Here is a 20829-nt window from a genome sequence, read left to right as displayed (position 1 = left end):
TGTGTTCATATAATATTTAATAAAGCATCATACCACATTATAGCAAAATCAAATAGTTTAGCAGTAAAAAAAATCCATTGGCACATAAATCTGCTGAATAGTTGGCGATGGTGGAGCTTTTCTTTGCTGTAAGGCTACTGTGACGCCTCCTGAATGGCAGAAGAGGGCGTTCACATGGCAGTGTAGAAGACTGATATATTGCTCTGCGCTACATTAAAATCTCTCTCTCTCTCTCTGATCACGTCATGGAGTGTTATTCTAGTCAAACACACATCTGCAGTGTCAATAAGTTTTCACACGTTTCGCTGATTTCAGTTGAGCAGCTCCAAGTAGGTAATTGGCACTTTGCCTTTCTGATTTCCTCTTTGCCCCATCAGCCAATCAGAGTCCATGCCCGGCACACTGCTCACCGTGATCACCTGACAAGGAAATAATCACACAGATATACATATTATAATGCAGTTCACACAGAAGAAGCTTCTCCTTTTCATCCTGATCTAGACCTTTTATCTTTTTCTGTTCTGTGCCACATTTTGTGACCAAATTGTGTTCCAAATTGCATACTTATGCACTACTCTATGCCATTTTGTAATATAAATAGTTCAAGTTGTGCATTAACACTGATTGTTGAACATTTCATGCGCTCAATGCTCGCATCTTTGCTTACATAGGGGCAAAAGGGGCGGAGCTATCGGGTGCTGATGTTGGATCACTTCATTTATGGTGGATTGTGCAAGGATAATTCTCCTACATAAGTGACTGTGCCTCCTCCTGATGGTGAATGCAGTTGTACTAGTGACAGCTAGGCCTGTCACAATAATCAATATATCGACTTATCGCACAACACATGACCTCAATCATTTTTGGTGATGCAATATATACCACCCAAACCAAAAATAACATTATCAGCAACATTTTAGCTGATTGCGCAACCTCTCTATCTCTATTAGAGTTGTCAATCTTTGTATTATTAAAAAAACATTGCAGTATTTACTATAAATGACTCTAGTATATTTTCATGTGGGCGCCTAACAACTGAAAATAGATCTGTTACTTTTTTCTAGGTCTTTTTGCATTGCACTTATTTTGTTAACACTGTTCATTATTATTATTATTATTTATTTGTTTAGGATATACAGTTGAAGTCAGAATTATTAGCCCCCCTGTTTATTGTTTCCCCAATTTCTGTTTAACGGATTTTCTAAACATAATAGTTTTAATAACTCATTTCTAATAACTGATTTATTTTATCTTTGCCATGATGACAGTAAATAATATTAGACTAGATATTTTTAAGACACTTCTATACAGCTTAAAGTGTCATTTAAAGGCTTAACTAGATTAATAAGGTTAACTAGGCAGGTTAGGGTAATTAGGCAAGTTATTGTATAATGATGGTTTGTTCTGTAGACTATCGAAAAAATATATAGCTGAAAGGGGCTAATAATTTTGACCTTAAAATGGTGTTTAAAAATTTAAAACTGCTTTTATTCTAGCCGAAATAAAACAAAAAGACTTTCTCCAGAAGAAAAAATATTATCAGACATACTGTGAAAATTTCCTTGCTCTGTTAAATATAATTTGGGAAATATTTAAAAAAGAAAAAAAATTCAAAGGGGGGCTAATAACTCTGTGTAACTTCAACTGTATGCTTTCACATTCTGATTCCGATGGCTACTTATAAAATTGTTAAAATGACTATAATTCAATAAAATATTCTTAAGAATAAAATATGATGTGTTCTTTGGAAGAGCGTATTTGCATTCTGGCATTATATAATAAGTGGCATAAAATGGTCTTGTGATAAAACTACAATATTTTCATTTATGGCAAAATATTTCAGTGCAAAATATCGAACAGCATAAATAGATTTCGTGACAGGCCTATTGACAGGAACTATTTGGCAACCGTTAAACATCGTCTTGAAAGCGGTTTGAATTTCCGATTAGTAAAAAACATTAGTGTTCCATTTGGGATGACACTAAACTCTCTAGTACTACATGGCTGAGTGTACAAGTGCAAAGTGTGTCATTTGGGATGCAACAACAGTTGTCAACAAATATTTAACAAACCGAGTATTCTGATTCCTTGTTAAAGATTCCTGTTGTGTTGTGGATGAAGTATATACTAAATTCTAATTATACTCAACCAATGAAAGCAGCAGAGGTGCATTTAGAGTTGTACTGTGAAGCTTTAACCGTTAAAACTTTACAACTCTAAACACCCCCCTTTCCTGGTCTCCTTTGTTGAGTATAATTACTTATTTTATAGTTGAGTTTTTTTATATACGATAAAGTTTAATGTACATAAAAACACAAGCAGAAATAAATATCAACATATAAATAAACAGATGCCGTTTTTAACGTTTACTGGCATCCTTTCGCTCCAGAAATATTAAAGTGAGAGCTGAGTGATATGACATGATGCATAAACACTTACATTACGCACTTTACATATGTTTATTGCCTCATGTGTGCTGTTTGGTAAGCGATTAATGTGAAATGTAGGCTAATGATGAGGGCGCACCTCGTCTGCCAGTAGCGAGAGCTCCGTGCTGCTGGCGGCATCATAGTCATACAGCACACGGGCCTTGCGGGTGCCGGAGGAACTGCGCAGCTCATTGAGAGCAGGTGAAGCCTGGCTGGGTGGAGGAGCAGGCAGAGACGCGGCTGGTGGTGCTGTGGGCACGCACACGCTGGCGGACGAGCTGCCAGACGGCTGATTGTTGTTAGAGAACGTGGATGGAAAGCTGGAGGAGATACAGTAAGAGTTAGTGCTGCTGACTTCAATGTAGAAATACATACACGTACATTTCTTTCTTGATGAATACAAAAAGCTAACATTGCAGTTTGACTGTTTGAGAGAACAGATGATTCCGGATGCATTTAGTATAAAACAGAGGAAGTGGAGTACAGAAAAAACACTGATATTACAGTGAAATGCTTAAAGATACGAAAGTGTGCCAACCTGCCCAGCTGCTTCTGCAGATTGACTGTATACTGGTAACACTGGGCGTAATACGCAGCCTGAGCTTCCACAAAATCATTCAGACAGCGCAAGTGATGAGCCTGAGCAGAGAACATCAAACATACAGTACATCAATATACAGCAGTGCTTCCCACATGCATACTAAAACAACTAAATATTATGTTCCTATCAAATTTAAAGTGTTTGGATCCTTACTGTCAAATTCATATGAGTTAAAGTTTTATTAGGAGTCATTTTGACTATAAGAATAAATCTTTAAGACATCAAATCGGTCGTTGGAGACGTTCATTGATTGGTTTATTGAAAAGAGGGTCTGAAGTGTTAAATAATGACACTTATTAATTATTGATTAAAAATAACTAATTATTAACTGACTTATTCGTGTCTGTTTTGAATTATTCATTAACATAACAGGCCCATAATAATACTTTATTAAACTGAATCAAAAAATGACCATTCTGACTGATTCATTAAAATTACTTCATTTTAAACAATTAAATAATCTAATTCAAAGGCTAATTTAAATAATTACTGATTGAAAGAATAATTCATACATAAATTGCTGATTTTTTAAAAAGACAAGCCCAAAAAGTCCATTTGAATGAATAATTGAAAAGCTTCATTAAATCATCAAGTTATTTAAAGACGTTCATAACAATAATTCACTTTCAAATATGTTTATATTCATGAAGACAGATAATGGTATGTTGTAGCCCTCATTGGTTTCAATTCTGAAAGTACTTTGAGTCAATCGATTGTTTTAGGAGTTATGAGTGAATTTAGGCAGTTCAGTGTAAAATGAATGGATCACACTTTATTTTGATGGTCTGTTTGTTGAATTTAAGTTACACTGCATCTACATGCCAACTAATTCTCATTAGATTATAAGTAGAGTGCTAGGTTGGGGTTAGTATAAGTTTACATGTACCTGGTAAGTGTCTTATAGTCAGTTAAATGTCTGTTGACGGAGCAGAATCAACAGATATTATATAAGTGTTACCAATGAATGCTCAGCATTTACATTAATAGCACTGATCAATAAATTTAATAGTGTGCTTGTTCATATATGGATTGTTTAAAATGTTAACATTCCAAGGGCAAAGTTTATCAAATTGAGCATTAATATTAAATACTGAATGACAGTCAAGTGTTGTTTTACTCATTGAAATACTACTGAAGTTGAAGTTCTTAATTTTAATCATTTTTTAATAGTTGCATTTCCTGTTTTCATTTTAGCAAAGTTTAAGTTTTTTTTTTTATATGTCTGTAGTCTTTTTATGTGTGTCTTTTTATTATCAAATTATAAAATGAGAAATCCTTCATTGGAAACTTAATAGAATAAAAAATTAGATTTCACTTTATGTTATTTAAAGTTATTAAAAATATTTAGCATTACTCAAAAACTGACATCTCACCCCGACTTGATAATGACTAAAATGTCTATGAAAGCCTTAAAACTGTTTTTCTTCATATGAAGGACTTGTTTTTGGCCAGGACATGACCTTTACACTTGTAAACCACTTTACAGAACAGTCGTGACCTTTACAGAAAATACTGTCACCATTTGCTCACCCTTACTGTATATAACATCCTAACCTTAACAACAAAAACCATTCTGTCTACTGTATTGAAATACAAACAAATAGAATATCACAAAATATAATTTGTTACACAAAAAAGGTGAGTTTATACCATGTCATAAGTACGAAATTCATCGCATAATTACGTAATAATTGTTTCCTATTAAGTACTTTGTATTGGACCTTCATATTGTTGCCATACTGTATAAATGCACAACTCCCGAGTAGATGTACAGCTCTGAGCAGAATACAATGTGTTGTAATCTCAAAATTATGCTAATTACTATGTGCTATGATCACACAAAACTCATCTATGATTGGGCGAAATAAGGGTGAGCAAACTATGCCATCATTTAGCTTTTTTGTTTACCATCCTGTTAACTTGAGCAAAGCATCATTTGTTTTTGCTGGTGTACATATGCAGCAGTAAACACTGATATCCAGAAAGGCTGTGAGAGCGTACATGAGTGCTGCTGATGCCCTCCAGCAAAAGCCTGGTGATCTCAGCCTGCCGATCAAACTCGCTCTGTGCTATCCTTAGTTCTGTCTCTGCCTGAGGAAAACACAAACACACAAAAATGAATAACTGACAGATCCACATCAACAGTGCAAGACATCACACGTTTTGCTTGAGCTGCAAAATAAAGATGGAAAATACAAACAACCATGCAGCTCCCTCTGCTGAACACAAGCAGGAATTGCATGTATAAGCAGCTCCTCATTCACGTGGCCGGGTCAGTTTATATCAGACAGCACGAGCACACAGATATACGTGCATTTCTGATCTCAGAATATGTGGTTTGGTGGACAGATGGACTCACCTGCTTCACCTCCTCAGTCCACAGCTGGCCAGCATTCAGAAACAGTAACAAAGCCAGTCAGATCAACGCATACCACACAAACTGATCATTACTGACAACTTTCACAACCAACTCAGGTCGTTACGCAAGAGAATGGCGTCAGCATTTATGTACAGACTCATTTACCGGACGGAGGAACCAAAAACAGCGAGCTTTTACCGTCTATGAGGAAAAATGTGACGCTCGCAACCAGGAGATTTGAATGACCGTCAAACACAACAGGTGTTTGAGCACATGCACTAACAAACCCTGCCCTAGTACAAAGGCAAAGCGCAGTAACCAAGAATTTGGTCAAAATTGAGTTAAAGCCTAAACTAAGCATGGTGACATCTGCTCTGTCTTGTGACAAAGTCTTCTGGTTTAATGTTGTCACTACAAAATCTAAGCTGGTGTAAAATCTTTAAAGGCATTATGCCCAGTTTCAATGTCTAGATACTGCACTTGGCCTTTGTTGGGCAGATACTGAAAGCCCAGTTTGTATTTTCTAAATTCACTGAAGCACTACTTCTTCAGTATGGCTATAATAATGTATTATAATCCTGATGATACTAGAAACTGATATAAAATGATAAAGATGTAAAATTAATGTTTAAATGTTATAAGTATTTTAAAAGCTATGAGCAAATTTAGGTAGTTCAGTTTAGTAAAAAAAATTGTTCCATGTTTATAATACTAAAGATTAGCATTGGATGACAACAAATGTACTCTAAATCAGTGGTTCCTAAAATTGGGGTTGCGAGACAATGACAATTGGTGATTTTCCAAAAGTCAAATACATTTTATTAAACTATTAGAATTACCATGTTTAACACACAGAGTATAAAATAGTAGATAATAGTTTCATAAACAACAGCATGCAAATGAAAAGCCATCAGCCTTTCAATTATTGTTTTTACAACACCGCAATAGCTGCAGCAGATTAATTTTATAGCACAAGGTTAAACGTTAAAAACTTTATGGCAATCAAATAAACTAAAAATAAATACAGGCCAGGGACTGAACATTGAGATTGATCACTGAGTGGCGGTCTCCAAAAATAAACCAAGAATAGACTTGTGCAGAAAACATTGTGTCCACCAGTCTCATTAGGTCAGGTTAATATTTAACAAATTAATAAACAACTATAAAAATGATATGGTTGGTAGACTTTTGCTCTTTTTTTGTGTTGTCAATATGCTTGTGTCTATATAGTGTAGTGTGCATTATTCGTCTTGTACTGTAGTGTGCACAATGATTGTGTATAACCACCTACAAGAAATGTGGGGGTCGCGAGTCACTGGCATTGTTATTTTGAGGGATGGGGCTGAAAAGTTGGGGAACCCCTGCTCTAAATGAGCATTCATATTAATTATTGACTGATAGTCAAGTGTTATTTTAGCATCTCTGAGCAGTTTTTGAATTAGTTTAATTTTGTATTTTAATGAAGTTTTAGTAATTGTGTTTTGTATTACTTTTATATATATCTGTATTTTTCATTCATTTTTAATTATGAAATGAAAACAATTTAACTGCTAATGCTAACCAGATCATAATAATAAAAAGAAATATAGCTGCAAGCAGCAATTAAGGGACCAAGCACTTCATAGGCAGAATAAGCAAAGCAGTCCAGAGCCAGAATGAGAAAAGTAGCCAAGTGGCCAAATGCAACATGGTTAGTAAGGAGCATCAGACAAAGTGAAAAATGAGTTTTTGAATACATTTTAGACATGTAATGGCAGACAGACAAAATGGCTGAACTTGGATAATCCGCCTGATGTAAAGAGACCAATTTTATGGACAAAGTGTTGAGAAGTTATATGCAAAAAAAGCCATTTTTTGGTATCTCCGAACCACTAGGGGGCAGTGAGCCGAATTGCTGCAGATAATCTCAGGCCATAGTTGTCATAACACACTCCAAGTTTGGAGTGAATACGTCGATGTGTTACAGAGATATTGCCTCAAGTCTATTTTTGCAAGCTCTATGTTGCGTTTATCCGCAAGTTAAACCAATATGGTTGGTCCAATCAACTTGAATTCCATAATTTTTGCTCAGCATGGTCTGTAGATCATGTGATTCAATTTTGGTGAAAATGACGTCATAGGGTGCATTTGAATCGTATTGAGCCAAAAAATCTGAGGAAAAAAAGAATTTTGATTGTAGCCCATTAGGTTCAAAAGTTATATTGATAAACATAAGTGAAACTTTGGACAAGTGGTGGTGCTAGAGAGTTAGACAATTCACATTTGCTATGGATTATGTTAAGACTGCCCTCTTTCATTGTGCCATATTATAGAACATTCACGCATATAGTTATATGGGCTGCCATTCAAATCTGGTGGATAAATAACGGAAGCGGAATAATAATAATAATAATAGTAAGAGCGCTAACGAAAACAATAGGTGCCTACGCACCTGCGGTAGGTACCTATTAAAACATTTTTAGATTTACTTTTAGTTACCTACATTAACCCTTGGCGGATAAAAAACATAACATTAAATTATAATTGATATTTGAATCTTAAAAACAAATCATTCACTTTTGCCAAGTTCAGACTGCATGATTTCAAAGTAGTCGTGTCTCAGATGTTTTCACACTGCATGACTATCTGGGGTAGCGTTCTGTTCGTGCTGTGTTTACACTGTAGGATGGATCAGCAACAGGGAGTTTTACACTGCATGACTTCACAATTGGAAGAATCACAGACAATGTTGTCTCGGTCCACAAACTACGTCTCACTTCCAAACACACGCGAGAAGTGACATAGAAACAACGTGAGGTCACATAGAATATCTTTTGTTATTAACCATATAAAGAGAAGGAAGCCTTTAGTGAGGTAGAAAATGTACTTATTTAGCTCACTTGGATTTTGAAGCGAATAATTGCTCCTCAACTTTCTTTTCGAGCTGGTTATGGTATTGCTAAGATGACATCTACTCCTGCCAAATGTCCACTAGTTTTTCCTTCATTTATTGGGTCCAAATAGACTGACAATAAGCGCTTTTCCCCCAAACTCCCACTGGCCTGCAGATACCCATACTAGTGAATGCTGCTCTCTCATTGGCTGTGGGTAATAGCCAATGTTATTTTCAGTCAGAACACACGGCATGATTTTGAAGACAGCTCCAGATATTTAGCATTCCAAATATCGCACGGGTGTCGGCAACTCATCGTTGATTCTCTCAGATCACGTCTTGGATCGTTCACACTGTGTGATTGTTACTCATGTGAACGAACACCGATTTGCCTGCGATTTCAGCCATTTGTCAGTGATTTCTCAAAACCTGTAAGTGAGTCAAAATCGAGGCTAAAATCATGCAGTCTGAACATGGCATTAGTTGTTACTTGATAGACACACACAGAGACACTTGTATACATAATTTACAGGGACACCCTATAGGTGTAATGTATTTTAAACTGTAATAAATGGTTATTATCTGGCCCTAACCAAACCCTTAATCCAACTCTCACAAGAAACCTGTGGCAAAATTTAATTATCAAAGGACGCCGTTAAGCATGATGTTAAGCGTTTTCGATTACAGGGACACAAGATGGCTACTACAGTAGGTCATACCCATGTCATTATACAGCTCTGTGTCCCTGTAAACCACATCAACCTGCATACCCCCCCTAAAACTAGATAAAACACAGAAACTGCATTCTGTTGCCCTCAAAGTTCAATTCTCACGAATTAGGATGCACATTTATCCACTAGGAAGCTGTGAAAGAACACATAACACATGCTGCTTTTCAATAAGACAGCAGTACAATACAATAATGTGGGTCTGAATGTGAAATGGTGGACTCTCTATAAAGGGCAACAGAGGGCAGGTGTTGTATTCGACACAGCAGACAAACCTTCAGCCACCTGACATGCAAGAAGCTGAGCATGTATGAAAAGTGAGCCACATACTCCTCTCCCAGCGGAGCACTGCAGTTCAGCTCCTTCAGGCAGAGGCAGGCAAGCAGACAGAGAGACACAGAATGAGAGAGAACTGGGGGAAATCAGAGAGGTTAGAGATCCAGACACACACACAGACACTCACACATTTCCCACAAGCATCATCTTTGTTAGTTACACCACGCTGTAAGAGTGTCAGAGAGATAGCAGCTAGCTGGAAGACAGATGAGTAAAGGGTTAATTGGGCCTAAATTCATACCTCGCTTAAACAAACTGTAAAACTGAATGTATGATTAAGGCAGGACAGTGCCCGTGATTATTAAAACAAATAACTAAAGCCTGGTTTATACTTCTGCGTCGAGTGACCCACGGCGCATGCAATGCGTGTTGTCGTGCATTTATACTTCTGCGTGCTGTTTGTGTTCCTCTGCAATAACACTTCAGAAACGCTAGTTGGCAGTGATGTGTTTATGTTCCTCTGTGTCGAGTTTCTTCGCTGGTGTTTTCTTTAATAAACACTTCCTTAATGTACAAGTGGCTCAAACTCGCTTATTTTGAGGTGGGAACCGGCGGACATGCAACAACATTAATCATACGGTAAACACAAAACAACAGTTTCCATCTAGAGCTCCTTCATGGGACTCGACACTTGTAAACACTCGCTCCATCTGGCTCGCGCGGCTCTCACCCCCGCTCACACTCGTCAGTGGCTACCAAACCGATCAATCACAGAGCTTGCGCTATGCAGTTATATTTTTTGAAAGGTGCGTGTCAGTGTCGGAGACAGCGTATGTAACCACGCTTGGGCTGCATACATGTGCGCTTGACGCAGAAGTATATATCAGTCTTAATAGTTGTTATCAAAGTTCCCCTGTCGATTGATGTCGATTGATTCCCCATGTCGAAGATTACAATTACAATGTGTAAATATGCAAATAAGGCATTTTTAAATTAAATACATACATTTCTAGCATAAACTTCTGAACATTAGTTTGGACATTTAAAGTCAAATGGTTTTCATATCACTGTATAATTAAAAAAATACTGTGGTCATGCAGAAAAAAAAAGGATAATAATATGTTGTATATAATCAGGCCCATAGCCAGCCTATTAAAAGGGGTGTTTTTTTAGGTTCAAATACTGTACTTTAGTGATATTTTAAGCATTAATTTGTGCTGAATTAGTTTGTCTGACGGTTATTATTACCACACTTTTTGATGCAACAAAAATGCTTCCTACATTTTTGTCAAAGTGCTTATCATACTATTTTTTTATATAGTTTTATATATTAGGTAATGATTCGAATTTTAGAAATATGAAAAATACTTCTTTTTAAATGCTAATTTATTATCATCCATCATAAACAAACAAACAAAAATTAAAACTGTAGCCTATAGTTTATAGCTAAACTGGCCAGTTCATTTCCTCAGTCAGAATTTGTCCATTTAAATAATAAAAGGCTTCTTTTATTGGTTATTTTAATTCTTCTTCTTCTTAAAGCCTTCGTCTTTTGGTTATTTTCACAATTTATGATGACATACTGTCTAAATAGGACAAATGAGCTCATACAGGGGCAAATTCTGGACTTTGTCAGATAGAGGGGTGCGTCCCCCCTGGCTACGGGCCTGATAATACAGTCATGGCCAAAATTGTTGGCACCACATGCTCGAAACAATCTTATTTATCCACAATTTTGAAAGGGTGCCAATAATTTTGTCCAGCCCATTTTGGAGTTTTGTGTGACATTTGTCAAATTGGCTTTTTTCCCTCCCTTTTTTGTTTGTTCCTATACACAGAAAGCCATTAAACGTGTATAGCAAAACATGTGTTAATGCAATACTTTTCTGTGAGAAATACTTTTTTTTTTTGCAAAATTTCAGGGGTGCCAACAATGTTGGTCATGACTGTATGTATATTAAAAATATATGGTTTTATAAAGTCTGGTGAATGTCATTTAAATATACAGACCCAAGTTGATAAAGAGTAATTAAGAAAACACTTAAAAGCACAATTTGGATGTTTTCTTTTTATCCAACTGTAAAAAACAAACAAACAAAAAAAGAAGCCAAAAGCTCAAAATTAAAAAACAAACAAACACTGCCTGCAGTGTCTGATCTTACGCTAAATCTCACTGTAAAGTAAAACGGCTGACTGTTGTTTGTGTGTCTGCGTTGGTGTGTGTGTATGTGTGTGAGATACTTACTGCCGAGCGAGCATCAGCCACTCTAGCCTTCTTCATTCTGTTTTTGGCTGCATCCAAATCTAGACGCTTATTCTGAAGCAGTTTCCGTTCTTTCTGTGAAGACAAAAACATCAATACAACAGTTTAAAAATATATAATATAAAATAATATATAATAATATAAAATAATATAACATCATAATGACCTAAAGCATGCTCACCAATATGGTTTTAAAATCTCCCTCAATGAAGTTCCTAAAGGGAGTGAGAAAGTTGATGGCGGAGCTGTGAATGAACTCTTTCTCTGCACTGCCTAACAGTTTCTCCGTCTCCCCGCATTTAATAAGAGCACTACCTGCAGCACAGCACAGGATGACAGCATATTACTCTCAGCCCACACGTGCATCAAGAACAATTGTCAACATTTGTCAATACAGAATAAGGTGCTTACAAAGAGTATTTAGTAGGGATGCTCTGATCGATCGGCCAGAAATCTGTATCGGTCGATAATCACATTTCATGACTCAATCGGTACTCACTAATCACTAAATTACCGATCTCATGAACTGATCACAATTATTTGTTTATGAGTTTACAAGCAGAGGAATCAAAATATTTTTAATCTTTTTACAAATCAGAACTGAATGTTTTGTGTTTTCAACAATATTGCAAGTTCATTAAATCCTGGCAGGAAATATTAGGGATATAAAAAAAAAAAAAAAAAATATATATATATATATATATATATATATATATATATATATATATATATATATATATATATATATATATATATATATATATATACTTATTTTTTTTCTTAGATGTTTAATAATATATTACTTTAATATATTACTGTAATATAAGTATTGTAATAAGCAGTAGTTTATGGAACCATTTCCTTCCTGTAAACTTGTAACTGCTGTGCATGTAACTCCTTATGCATTAAATATGTGCTCCAAACTTCATTGAGACATGTTGAATTCTTCTTCCAAGATTTGCAATGCTTCCAAATTGCTTTATTAGTGATTTTTCTTGCCAATGTTTAAAATTTGTTTCATTTATTTTGTTCTGTAAAGTTGCTTCTGACCATGACATGTCCACACTAAATGGCATCCTAAGCTTAAGTATCATACTTGGACTGAAAATGTGCTTTATGCATTATAAAGCTTGAAGCCGATCACCATGACAAGGAATCGGTACTCTGTATCGGCTGCAAAAATCCTGATCAGAGCATCCTTAATTTATATATAATTATGTGTGTGAGAGTATTGAATTCCTACAAAGAAAAATCATCTCAGGTTCCACAAAAATATTGGGAGGAATTTTTATATAAGACACATTTATGTAAAAACTCAATATAATATTATGACCTGTACTTATTAAATGCTTAAAGTGCTCATGATAAATTTTCTTTGGTTGTTACTAGGGATACAGCTGTGGTTGGAAGTTAACACAATTTATCTATGTTATTTGTTAAATTACCCAATAATTGTATTTTATGATTATTTACGTCAACTCTAAACCCAAACTTCACAGTAATGAAAAAATATTAATTATTATATATACAGTACCGTAGTGATATTCAATACCACAGATTTCCTTTTCAATCCAATACGGAGTCAAATTCAGGCTGGTATCAGCGATACCATTTCGATAACAATACTTGTGCAAATACACCTTATGTGTCTAATAAAAAAAAAAAGTAGTGTATTTTAAATCATAGCTTCAAAACTAAATTTTTATTTTATTTTAAACTTGGAAGCATATTGAGGTAGCTGCCTCATATATAACATAGCCGAGCTAAGAAAATGTCAGAAAAAAACCAAAAAGAGGATACAAGCATATAATAAATGGTTTCAAACAAAAAAAAGAGAAAATATTAGTGTTAAAACTGTAAACAAATTAGGAAATGGCAAAAGATTTTAAACCGTGTCTTGGCTGTTTGAGGAGCTGAAATAGCTTCACATGTGCTCTCGCTCTGCCATTGTTGTGACTGGACTGAATGACTGTGTGCAGGGCTGGATTAACATAAGGGCTAGGTGGGGCTCAAACCAGAAGCAGAAGAAAAGGGGCCTTGATTGGCTTTATGGCATTATGTTTTTGCAAGTCAATAATGTAAAGTATTCCTTCTGGTTCGCTGCTGTTCAAAAACAGTGATGCCAGTGCTAAACTGGGACTCAGAATATTGAATAGCCCTGTTTTAGTCACCAGTAAGGGTGATCAGATGTCCCAATTTTCCCAGGACAGTCCCTTATTTTGGTACTACCGTGAGAACCGTCCAGTAAAAGGTTGGCTAACCAAGCTCATCGTAAAACAAAAAATACAATTCAAACGGTCTTCATCATTGATTTACTTGTCTTGTACATGTAGTAACAGAAGCTGGGATAGGCGGAATCATCCCGAAGACGTGGAGTATGCATATATTAGTAGCATTATTGAAGTAAACACCGCAATCAAACTTTTACAGTCATGTAGGACTTTTCACCATATTTGCCACTTGCAGTGCAATTCGGCCAGGTATACATCGGCACTAAAATATCAAGGTAAAAGTCATCATAGTTTGCGTAGAATAGATCCAGCTCCCAACCCAACTTTGAGAATAGATTAACTGCAATAATTTTTTTTATTGCCCGATAAAAGGGCAACGCAGTGGCGCAGTAGGTAATGCTCACAGCAAGAAGGTCACTGGTTCGAGTAATGGCTGGGTCAGTTGGCATTTCCTCCCCGTGTTCGCGTGGGTTTCCTCTGGGTGGTCTGGCTTCCCCCACAAGTCCAAAGACGTGGTACAGGTGAATTGGGTAAACAAAAAAAATTGTCCGTAGTGTATGTGTGTGAATGAGTGTATGGGTGTTTCCCAATGATGGGTTGCAGCTGGAAGGGCATCTGCTGCATAAAACATATGCTGGATAAGTTGGCGGTTCATTCTGCATTCCACTTTTTCATTCCGAAAAAGAAAATGAATGAATGAAAGAGTCTCGTGTTAACACCGATAACGGCCCACCACTATTTCATATATATATATATATAGGCCTGTAGCCAGCCTGGTGAAAAGGGTGGTTCTTCTTTTTTTTTCTCAAAAAGTGGACTTTTTTTGCAGTTATTCTATTCAATTGTGAGGTTTAAATACTCCGTTTACTGGCATTTTAAGCACTATTTTTACACTTTTTTTATGTACCAATAATATTTCCTAAAGATTTTGACTAAATAAATATGAAAAAAATTAAATTAAATTAAAATACAAATTTATTACATAATTTATTATTAGAAAAACCAAACCAAATGTAGCCCAATGAATGTAGCCTATGGTCATTTATTAGGCTAGTAACCAGCACATTCAATTTTTTTAGTCAGAATTTGGCCATTTGAATGATAAACAAAGCATGATGATGATAATAATAATAATAATAATAATAATAATAATAATAATAACAATGTAGAGCTTCACAATTTTTTTCTAGCCTCTCTTGCAAAAAAAAAAAGTGAATTTAAAAATTCATGGATAACAACAACAGCCTAATTAGTATTAAAATTAACTTTATTATGGGTCGCTTTTGGTGCTTCACACCTTTTCATCGGTCATTTTTTTCTTTTAAGAATAAGGTCCAAGATTTAGGATAAAGGCTACTTGTAAAATGTTTTCTCTATTTAACTAACTATTAATAATTTATGGACTGCTTTTGGTGCTTGACACTTTTAATAACCGTTTATCACAAAGTTTAGTCAAGTTTTTAAAAAATGCAAGATTATATAAGCCTTTGTGCTTCACTTATAATAAGGCAGGCTCCGCGATTACTGCCATTATAGGGTAATTATTTTTTGTATCTAACATACTCTTCCCCCCCAAAAAACATTTTGCCTTTAAAATCAAATGAAATGTTTTTGTCTATTATTTTTCATCTCTTTTCACAGAACTACAGGCACATGCTGCACATCTGTAATGTAATGTTGCCATTCAATATTAATTGAACATTTTAACTTTATGATTTCAGTGTAATAATTGATTTTATTTTTAAGCAAAGGAAATGAAAGAAAAAAATATGATGAATTACGACAAAATTCTTCATATTAGCCTAAAGATCGATTTAATAGAATTTTGCACACTTTACGGTAAAAGCGCACGTACAGGTGTTTCTCTAACAGGCGCTGGTCAGATTTTCTCCAGGTCATAATTTATTTTATTTATATCAATTTTGTCTAAAAACTTATTAGACCTGTCCAGTTTCATCTGGAATGCATCCCGGACCACCTTCTAAAGTGGTTTGAGTGATCGGATTTATATCCGATTAGAATAAAACTAATGAAGTGACCAAACAGCCTCAAAAGCACAGACGTGACAGGATTAGTACCTTTGGCTGTGAAGTGACATATCCGATGGCTGAGGACACTGCTTGCCATTAAAGCCTTCTTCGGACAGTTATTTAAAAAAAAAAATAATAATAATAATGGCAAAATTATGTAATAACAATAATAATAATAATAATAATAATAATAATGGCGCCATTAAAAAAAAAATAATGGCAAAAATTATCATGTGTATGTATGTGCTGCTGCGCTTGCTCCTTATGCACTTCCTCAGGTAGAAAAAAAAGTTCCCACCAACCACATATTATTTAAACAAGATCTCAATAGTTTACTTACTTTCCACTGTGTTACAGTGTATTTAGTAATAAGTATATCCAGTAAAAATATTATTTACCTCAAATTACTAAAGCATCAAAAGTATCGATGCTTTTATTTGAGAATCGATCTTAGAGTATAAAGATCTGGTGTTGGAGGTATCAACATTTAAGTTCTGATCCAGACATCACTATTGTACAATGTCACAAATATTGTGCTATATTGATGTGCGTATCCACAGCTGTATCCCATCTAGAGTTTACCCAGAACTACTGGGCTGTTCAGTATCATCATTAAAAGCTGCTTATAAAGACACGTGCCAGCTTTTGGTGACATCACAATCATTTCATTAAAGTGTTCATATCAATGTCCCAAACACCAGCTGACACAGTGCGAGTGGGACGGGATCTTGTAATGAGCTTACCGTATGCTGTTCCAGGTCCAAACTCGTGGCCCGAATCAATCATGCACTGCCCCAGCATCTCGTGATTGTTGGCACGTGTTGGGACTTTTTTGTCCAGCATTTCATAAAGGAACTCCTCCACCCGGACATCTACTCACATCAGACAAATTCGATTAAGACCAGCAAGAGTCAGATGAGACCACATGCATCCTCTTAAGGCAGGCCTAGCAAACATTACTGCTGCTGCAAAGCAAAAATATCACACAATGTCGCTCTGGATGACTGTAAAGGAAATGCCTTAACATGAGGCATTTGGGAAAAGAAAGAAACCTCTATGCCACTAAAAAAACCCTAAAATATTTTTAAGTCTTATCTGAAAAAAAAATCTGAGATGGAAGTTTACAGATATGAGCCACATTGTTCTGACTTCCTGCTACACTTTTAAAGGGACAGTTCACACAAAACTGTTTATTTATTTACTCCCAAGTGGTTCAAGTTTCTTCTGTTGAACACAAAAGCAGATATTTTGAAGAGCTGAAAACATGTAACCATAGTATGTGCCTTTCCTACAATGGAAGTCAATGGCTAGTATCCAACATTTTTCAAAATATCTTCTTTTTTGTTCAACAGAAGAACGAAACCCATAAAGCTTTGGAAGCACTTCCAAATGTAAACTTTCGGGGGACTATCTTTTACAGGGTTCATACACATTTTTACTGCTATAGTTCCATGACTTTTCCATGGTTTTTCCAAGACTTTCAAGTACATTTTTATGACCTAATGTTTCATGCAATGTCTACATATGCGTGGTAAAAAACAATACGTTAAAATTTATTACAGCATATCGTAAAACACGCAACAATCTATTCAGTTTCAATTTATATTTATTTATTTTCTTTTCAGCTTGGTCCCTTTAATAATCAGGGGCATATGTTTTATGCAGCGGATGCCCTTCCAGTTGCAACCCATCACTGGGAAACATCCATACACACTCATTAACACACATACACTACGGACAATTTTAGCTTACCCAATTCACCTATACCACATATTTGGACTGTGGTGAAAACTGCAGCACCCGGAAGAAACCCAAGTGAACATGGGAAGAACATGCAAACTCCACACAGAAATGCCAACTGACCAGCGTCCTCCTTGCTGTGAGGCAATTGTGCTACCCACTGCACCATGACGCCCAATTTATATTTATATCTATGTAAAATTTATTTAGATAATGCTTGCACCTAATATACTTTGCACTGATGATGTGAGAGTATGTGATTGGCCAAGGACAGAAAAAAGTTAAGACAACTAACCTATATTCAAGTATACAGATTTCTATTTTCCATGACTTTTTCAAAACTTTGTATGTTTTTCTGTTTTTCCAAAACTTTTCCAGGCCTCGAAAATGCCATGTCAAAATTCCATGACATTTCCAGGTTTTTAATGACTGTATGAACCCTGTTTTTAAGCATTTGACATTCACAGTGTATTGAAGGTACACATTTGTTGATTTCTCTGGAATTGCTAACACCGTGTGCTAATACTTGAGCAACAGGAAGGCTAAAAGTATTTATCATTATGGCTGGGTCTTAATCCCATTGCAAGGAACAGATGGGGAACTTAAACTACTCTACTCTCACCATAAGGTTTACTGCAAATACTAGGATGATATCACCAGGTGTAATCCTGAGTTTACTTGCGCTCTGCTGAAATGCAAAATGAGTTTACAGACTTACAGAACTGCTGAACTACCTTTTTGTATGGACCTTATTCTGTGCTCGTTTTTTGTGATTGTTTTAGAATTTATGATGATTCAGTCGCCTATGGGAGAATTACCTAGGTATAATAAACAGCAGAAAACGGTCTATCTACTTGCTCTACAAAGACGTGTGTTCATGACTATGCATAAAAAGTAGAAGAATATAATAAGGGAAATCAGTTTGCAAGCATAACAAGCTATTTTAATGTTTAAGATAACGTTAAAAGATTTCAATGGCTGCGCTCGCAAGTACATGAAGATGAATGAATGTCTTCTTACTAGGATTTGGCTGTAGCACAACTTCTGTCTGCTTCATGATCTTCTCTGTCCAGTGTTTGGTGGATTCTGCCCGACTCAGCAGCATCTCCAGGTGGGCATCCAGCTCAGTCTTCTCTGCCTGCCCGAATTTCTCCTCTGTGAACTGAGAATTCCAACATATGACATTTCAGCTGTATAGTGTACATATTACTGTACAGTTCACAGATTACAGCGGTGGTCTCAAAACCAAAACCTAGAGCTGCTGACCTAGAAGACATTTCCGATCAACATTTAACATTTTCCACGTCTATATTAATACTATCTTTACAACTACTAAAGATAAGTTTTAAAACAAACAACTATAAGAACAGAATAATTATTACAAATGAAAAAGCATTTTATCAACAAACAAACAAACAAAACAATCAACTATTTTTTTGCACAAACTATTAGTTTGACTACAGTATTAAAACTGTGACTATATATTAGGCATGGGCCGGTATAAGATTCTGACGATATGATAACCTTGGATGAAAAAAAAAAAAAATCAGTTTTGCGATCACTGCTCTAAAATATGTTATTTTAAAATATCGGTCAATGAAAATGAATCATTGACTTATGCTGTCTTTATTAGTTTCTAAAACACAAATGTCTTTAATTTAAATAGATATCTTATATATGTTTTTTTTTTTTTTTTTTTGCAGAAGATACTGTTGGTACTGCTGGTAATTAATACAATATTGCGGTAATGATAAATGTACAATATTGTTATAGAGGGTGGTCATTTTAAAAATATTGTGAATTATTCAGTGACTGTTTCTCTCTTTAAAAATAATTAAAAAAAATAATTTTAGAGCACCTTTTTTTGCTAAACCAGAGAAAAACCATTTTAGTCTTCAGGGAAGTGAACAGTAAAAATATTTTTGTGTCATTTAAAACCATTAAATTTATTATTAAGAAGACAACACTTAAATGTTTCGATCTTTTCTCCCTTTTGTTTACATAAATAACACAATAATAAATAAATAAATCAACAATTATTGTGTCATGGAAATTTGACTTGCCAAATGATAGATCCTGACACAATTGCTGTCACCACCCGCATGAATTTCAGTTATGAGACAAAAAGGAGATGTTAGGCAATATGACGTTAGTCTTAGTCACCATTAACTTTCATTTTAAGGAAAAGGTAACAGTCTAACAATCTACTTTTGTACTACACATGTCTGTCATATAGATTTGATTGTCAGTAAAAAATGACAGAACTAAAGTGTGTCTGAACTGTCCCTTCAGTTACAATAACAAACCTGTTTTAAAAACAAATGAGTCTAAACGCCTCACCTTGAATATTTCAAGTCATTTAAATGCATTATTACCTGCACAGCACGACTGAGGAAAGTGCCCGCGTCCGCTGCTAGTCGTCTAACGTTGAACTCCATGTCTGTGTTTATGAATACAGCAATGTTTCAAACGTTCTGATCTGAAGCTGTTAGCAAAGCTAGACAGATTAGCCTGCCGTAGCCTCTCTCCGTCCGGCCAAAACGCTTATGAATACAGCTCGCTTTGTCGTGATAAACGTGTAGTCCATGTAAAAAAACGCAACTGGGAAGATAAATGATTAAAAATAAAGTTGGTGCTTAGGCTGTCCGATGTGGTTATTGTGGTGTATCTGTCAGTGGTAGCTGCTAACAGAGCAGCTGTTGTCGAGTGAGTGAGAGAGAAGAGGAAGGACAAACTCAGAGACAGCAACCCAGTGTGTCTCAAACCTAGTGTGCAGCCTACTTACTATAGATAGCAGTTTGATCCGCACAGATCACAAGAAAGGCAGGGGAATTGCTTTTGGTAATTTTGATAGACGACCCAAAGTGTGACGATGAACGTAACGAAACATTAGCTAACAAAGCAAGTCATCATTATATAAATAATAATTGAATTAGATGAGCAAATGATAGGAAACTATATAGAGAGATAATTTAGTTTTAAAGCCACAAAATGGGCTTCAAACGTCAATAGACGTAATATTTAAGTTGTAGCTAAATACTTTTTGAATAATTATTTAAATACATTTTTGATAGTTACTTGTCGCCATCTGTTGGCGTAACATTGTAATTGTAATGTAAATGTAAGTGGTGAGTGGGCTTGACCACCTGTTGGACAGCTCACCCTCTCCTCTCCGTATTCTCGAAGGAAAGGCATAAATAAATCCTTAGCATTATTGCAACTCGCTGATGATTTGAAGTCTTTTTGTTATTCTCAGTGTCTGCAAAATGTAAATGTACTGTAATTGCTGCAACCATCATT

The 20829-nt window shown here is 35.5% G+C and overlaps 1 protein-coding gene across 1 annotated transcript; it reads right to left on the bottom strand.

Annotated features, from left to right (window-relative positions):
• On the bottom strand, positions 1-20273 carry sh3glb1b (SH3-domain GRB2-like endophilin B1b). Its single transcript, XM_056474283.1, has 9 exons — positions 19905-20273; positions 18550-18691; positions 16533-16661; positions 11710-11843; positions 11511-11603; positions 5032-5121; positions 2968-3068; positions 2527-2749; positions 1-419 (listed from the first exon to the last, which is right to left on the bottom strand). The coding sequence occupies exons 1-9, from the start codon at positions 19965-19967 to the stop codon at positions 312-314; spliced, it is 1083 nt and encodes a 360-aa protein (XP_056330258.1). The 5' UTR covers positions 19968-20273; the 3' UTR covers positions 1-311.
• Between the last annotated feature and the right edge of the window lie 556 nt (positions 20274-20829).

The sequence above is a fragment of the Danio aesculapii genome, chromosome 2 (assembly GCF_903798145.1).
Source record: "Danio aesculapii chromosome 2, fDanAes4.1, whole genome shotgun sequence".
NCBI classification, from domain to species: domain Eukaryota; kingdom Metazoa; phylum Chordata; class Actinopteri; order Cypriniformes; family Danionidae; genus Danio; species Danio aesculapii.
Note: the sequence above shows the minus strand (reverse complement) of the source record. Positions and strands in the feature narration are given on the sequence as shown.

What these genes read in the sequence shown, in the direction of transcription:
- sh3glb1b (XM_056474283.1), bottom strand. Translation starts at nt 19,967, where the DNA reads ATGGAGTTCAACGTTAGACGACTAGCAGCGGACGCGGGCACTTTCCTC. An exon ending in TGGCTGATGCTCGCTCGGCA is followed by an intron (nt 5,122 to 11,510) that starts GTAAGTATCTCA and finishes TGTTTTCCTCAG; the next exon opens with GCAGAGACAGAACTAAGGAT. An exon ending in TCTCGCTACTGGCAGACGAG is followed by an intron (nt 420 to 2,526) that starts GTGCGCCCTCAT and finishes TTTCCTTGTCAG; the next exon opens with GTGATCACGGTGAGCAGTGT.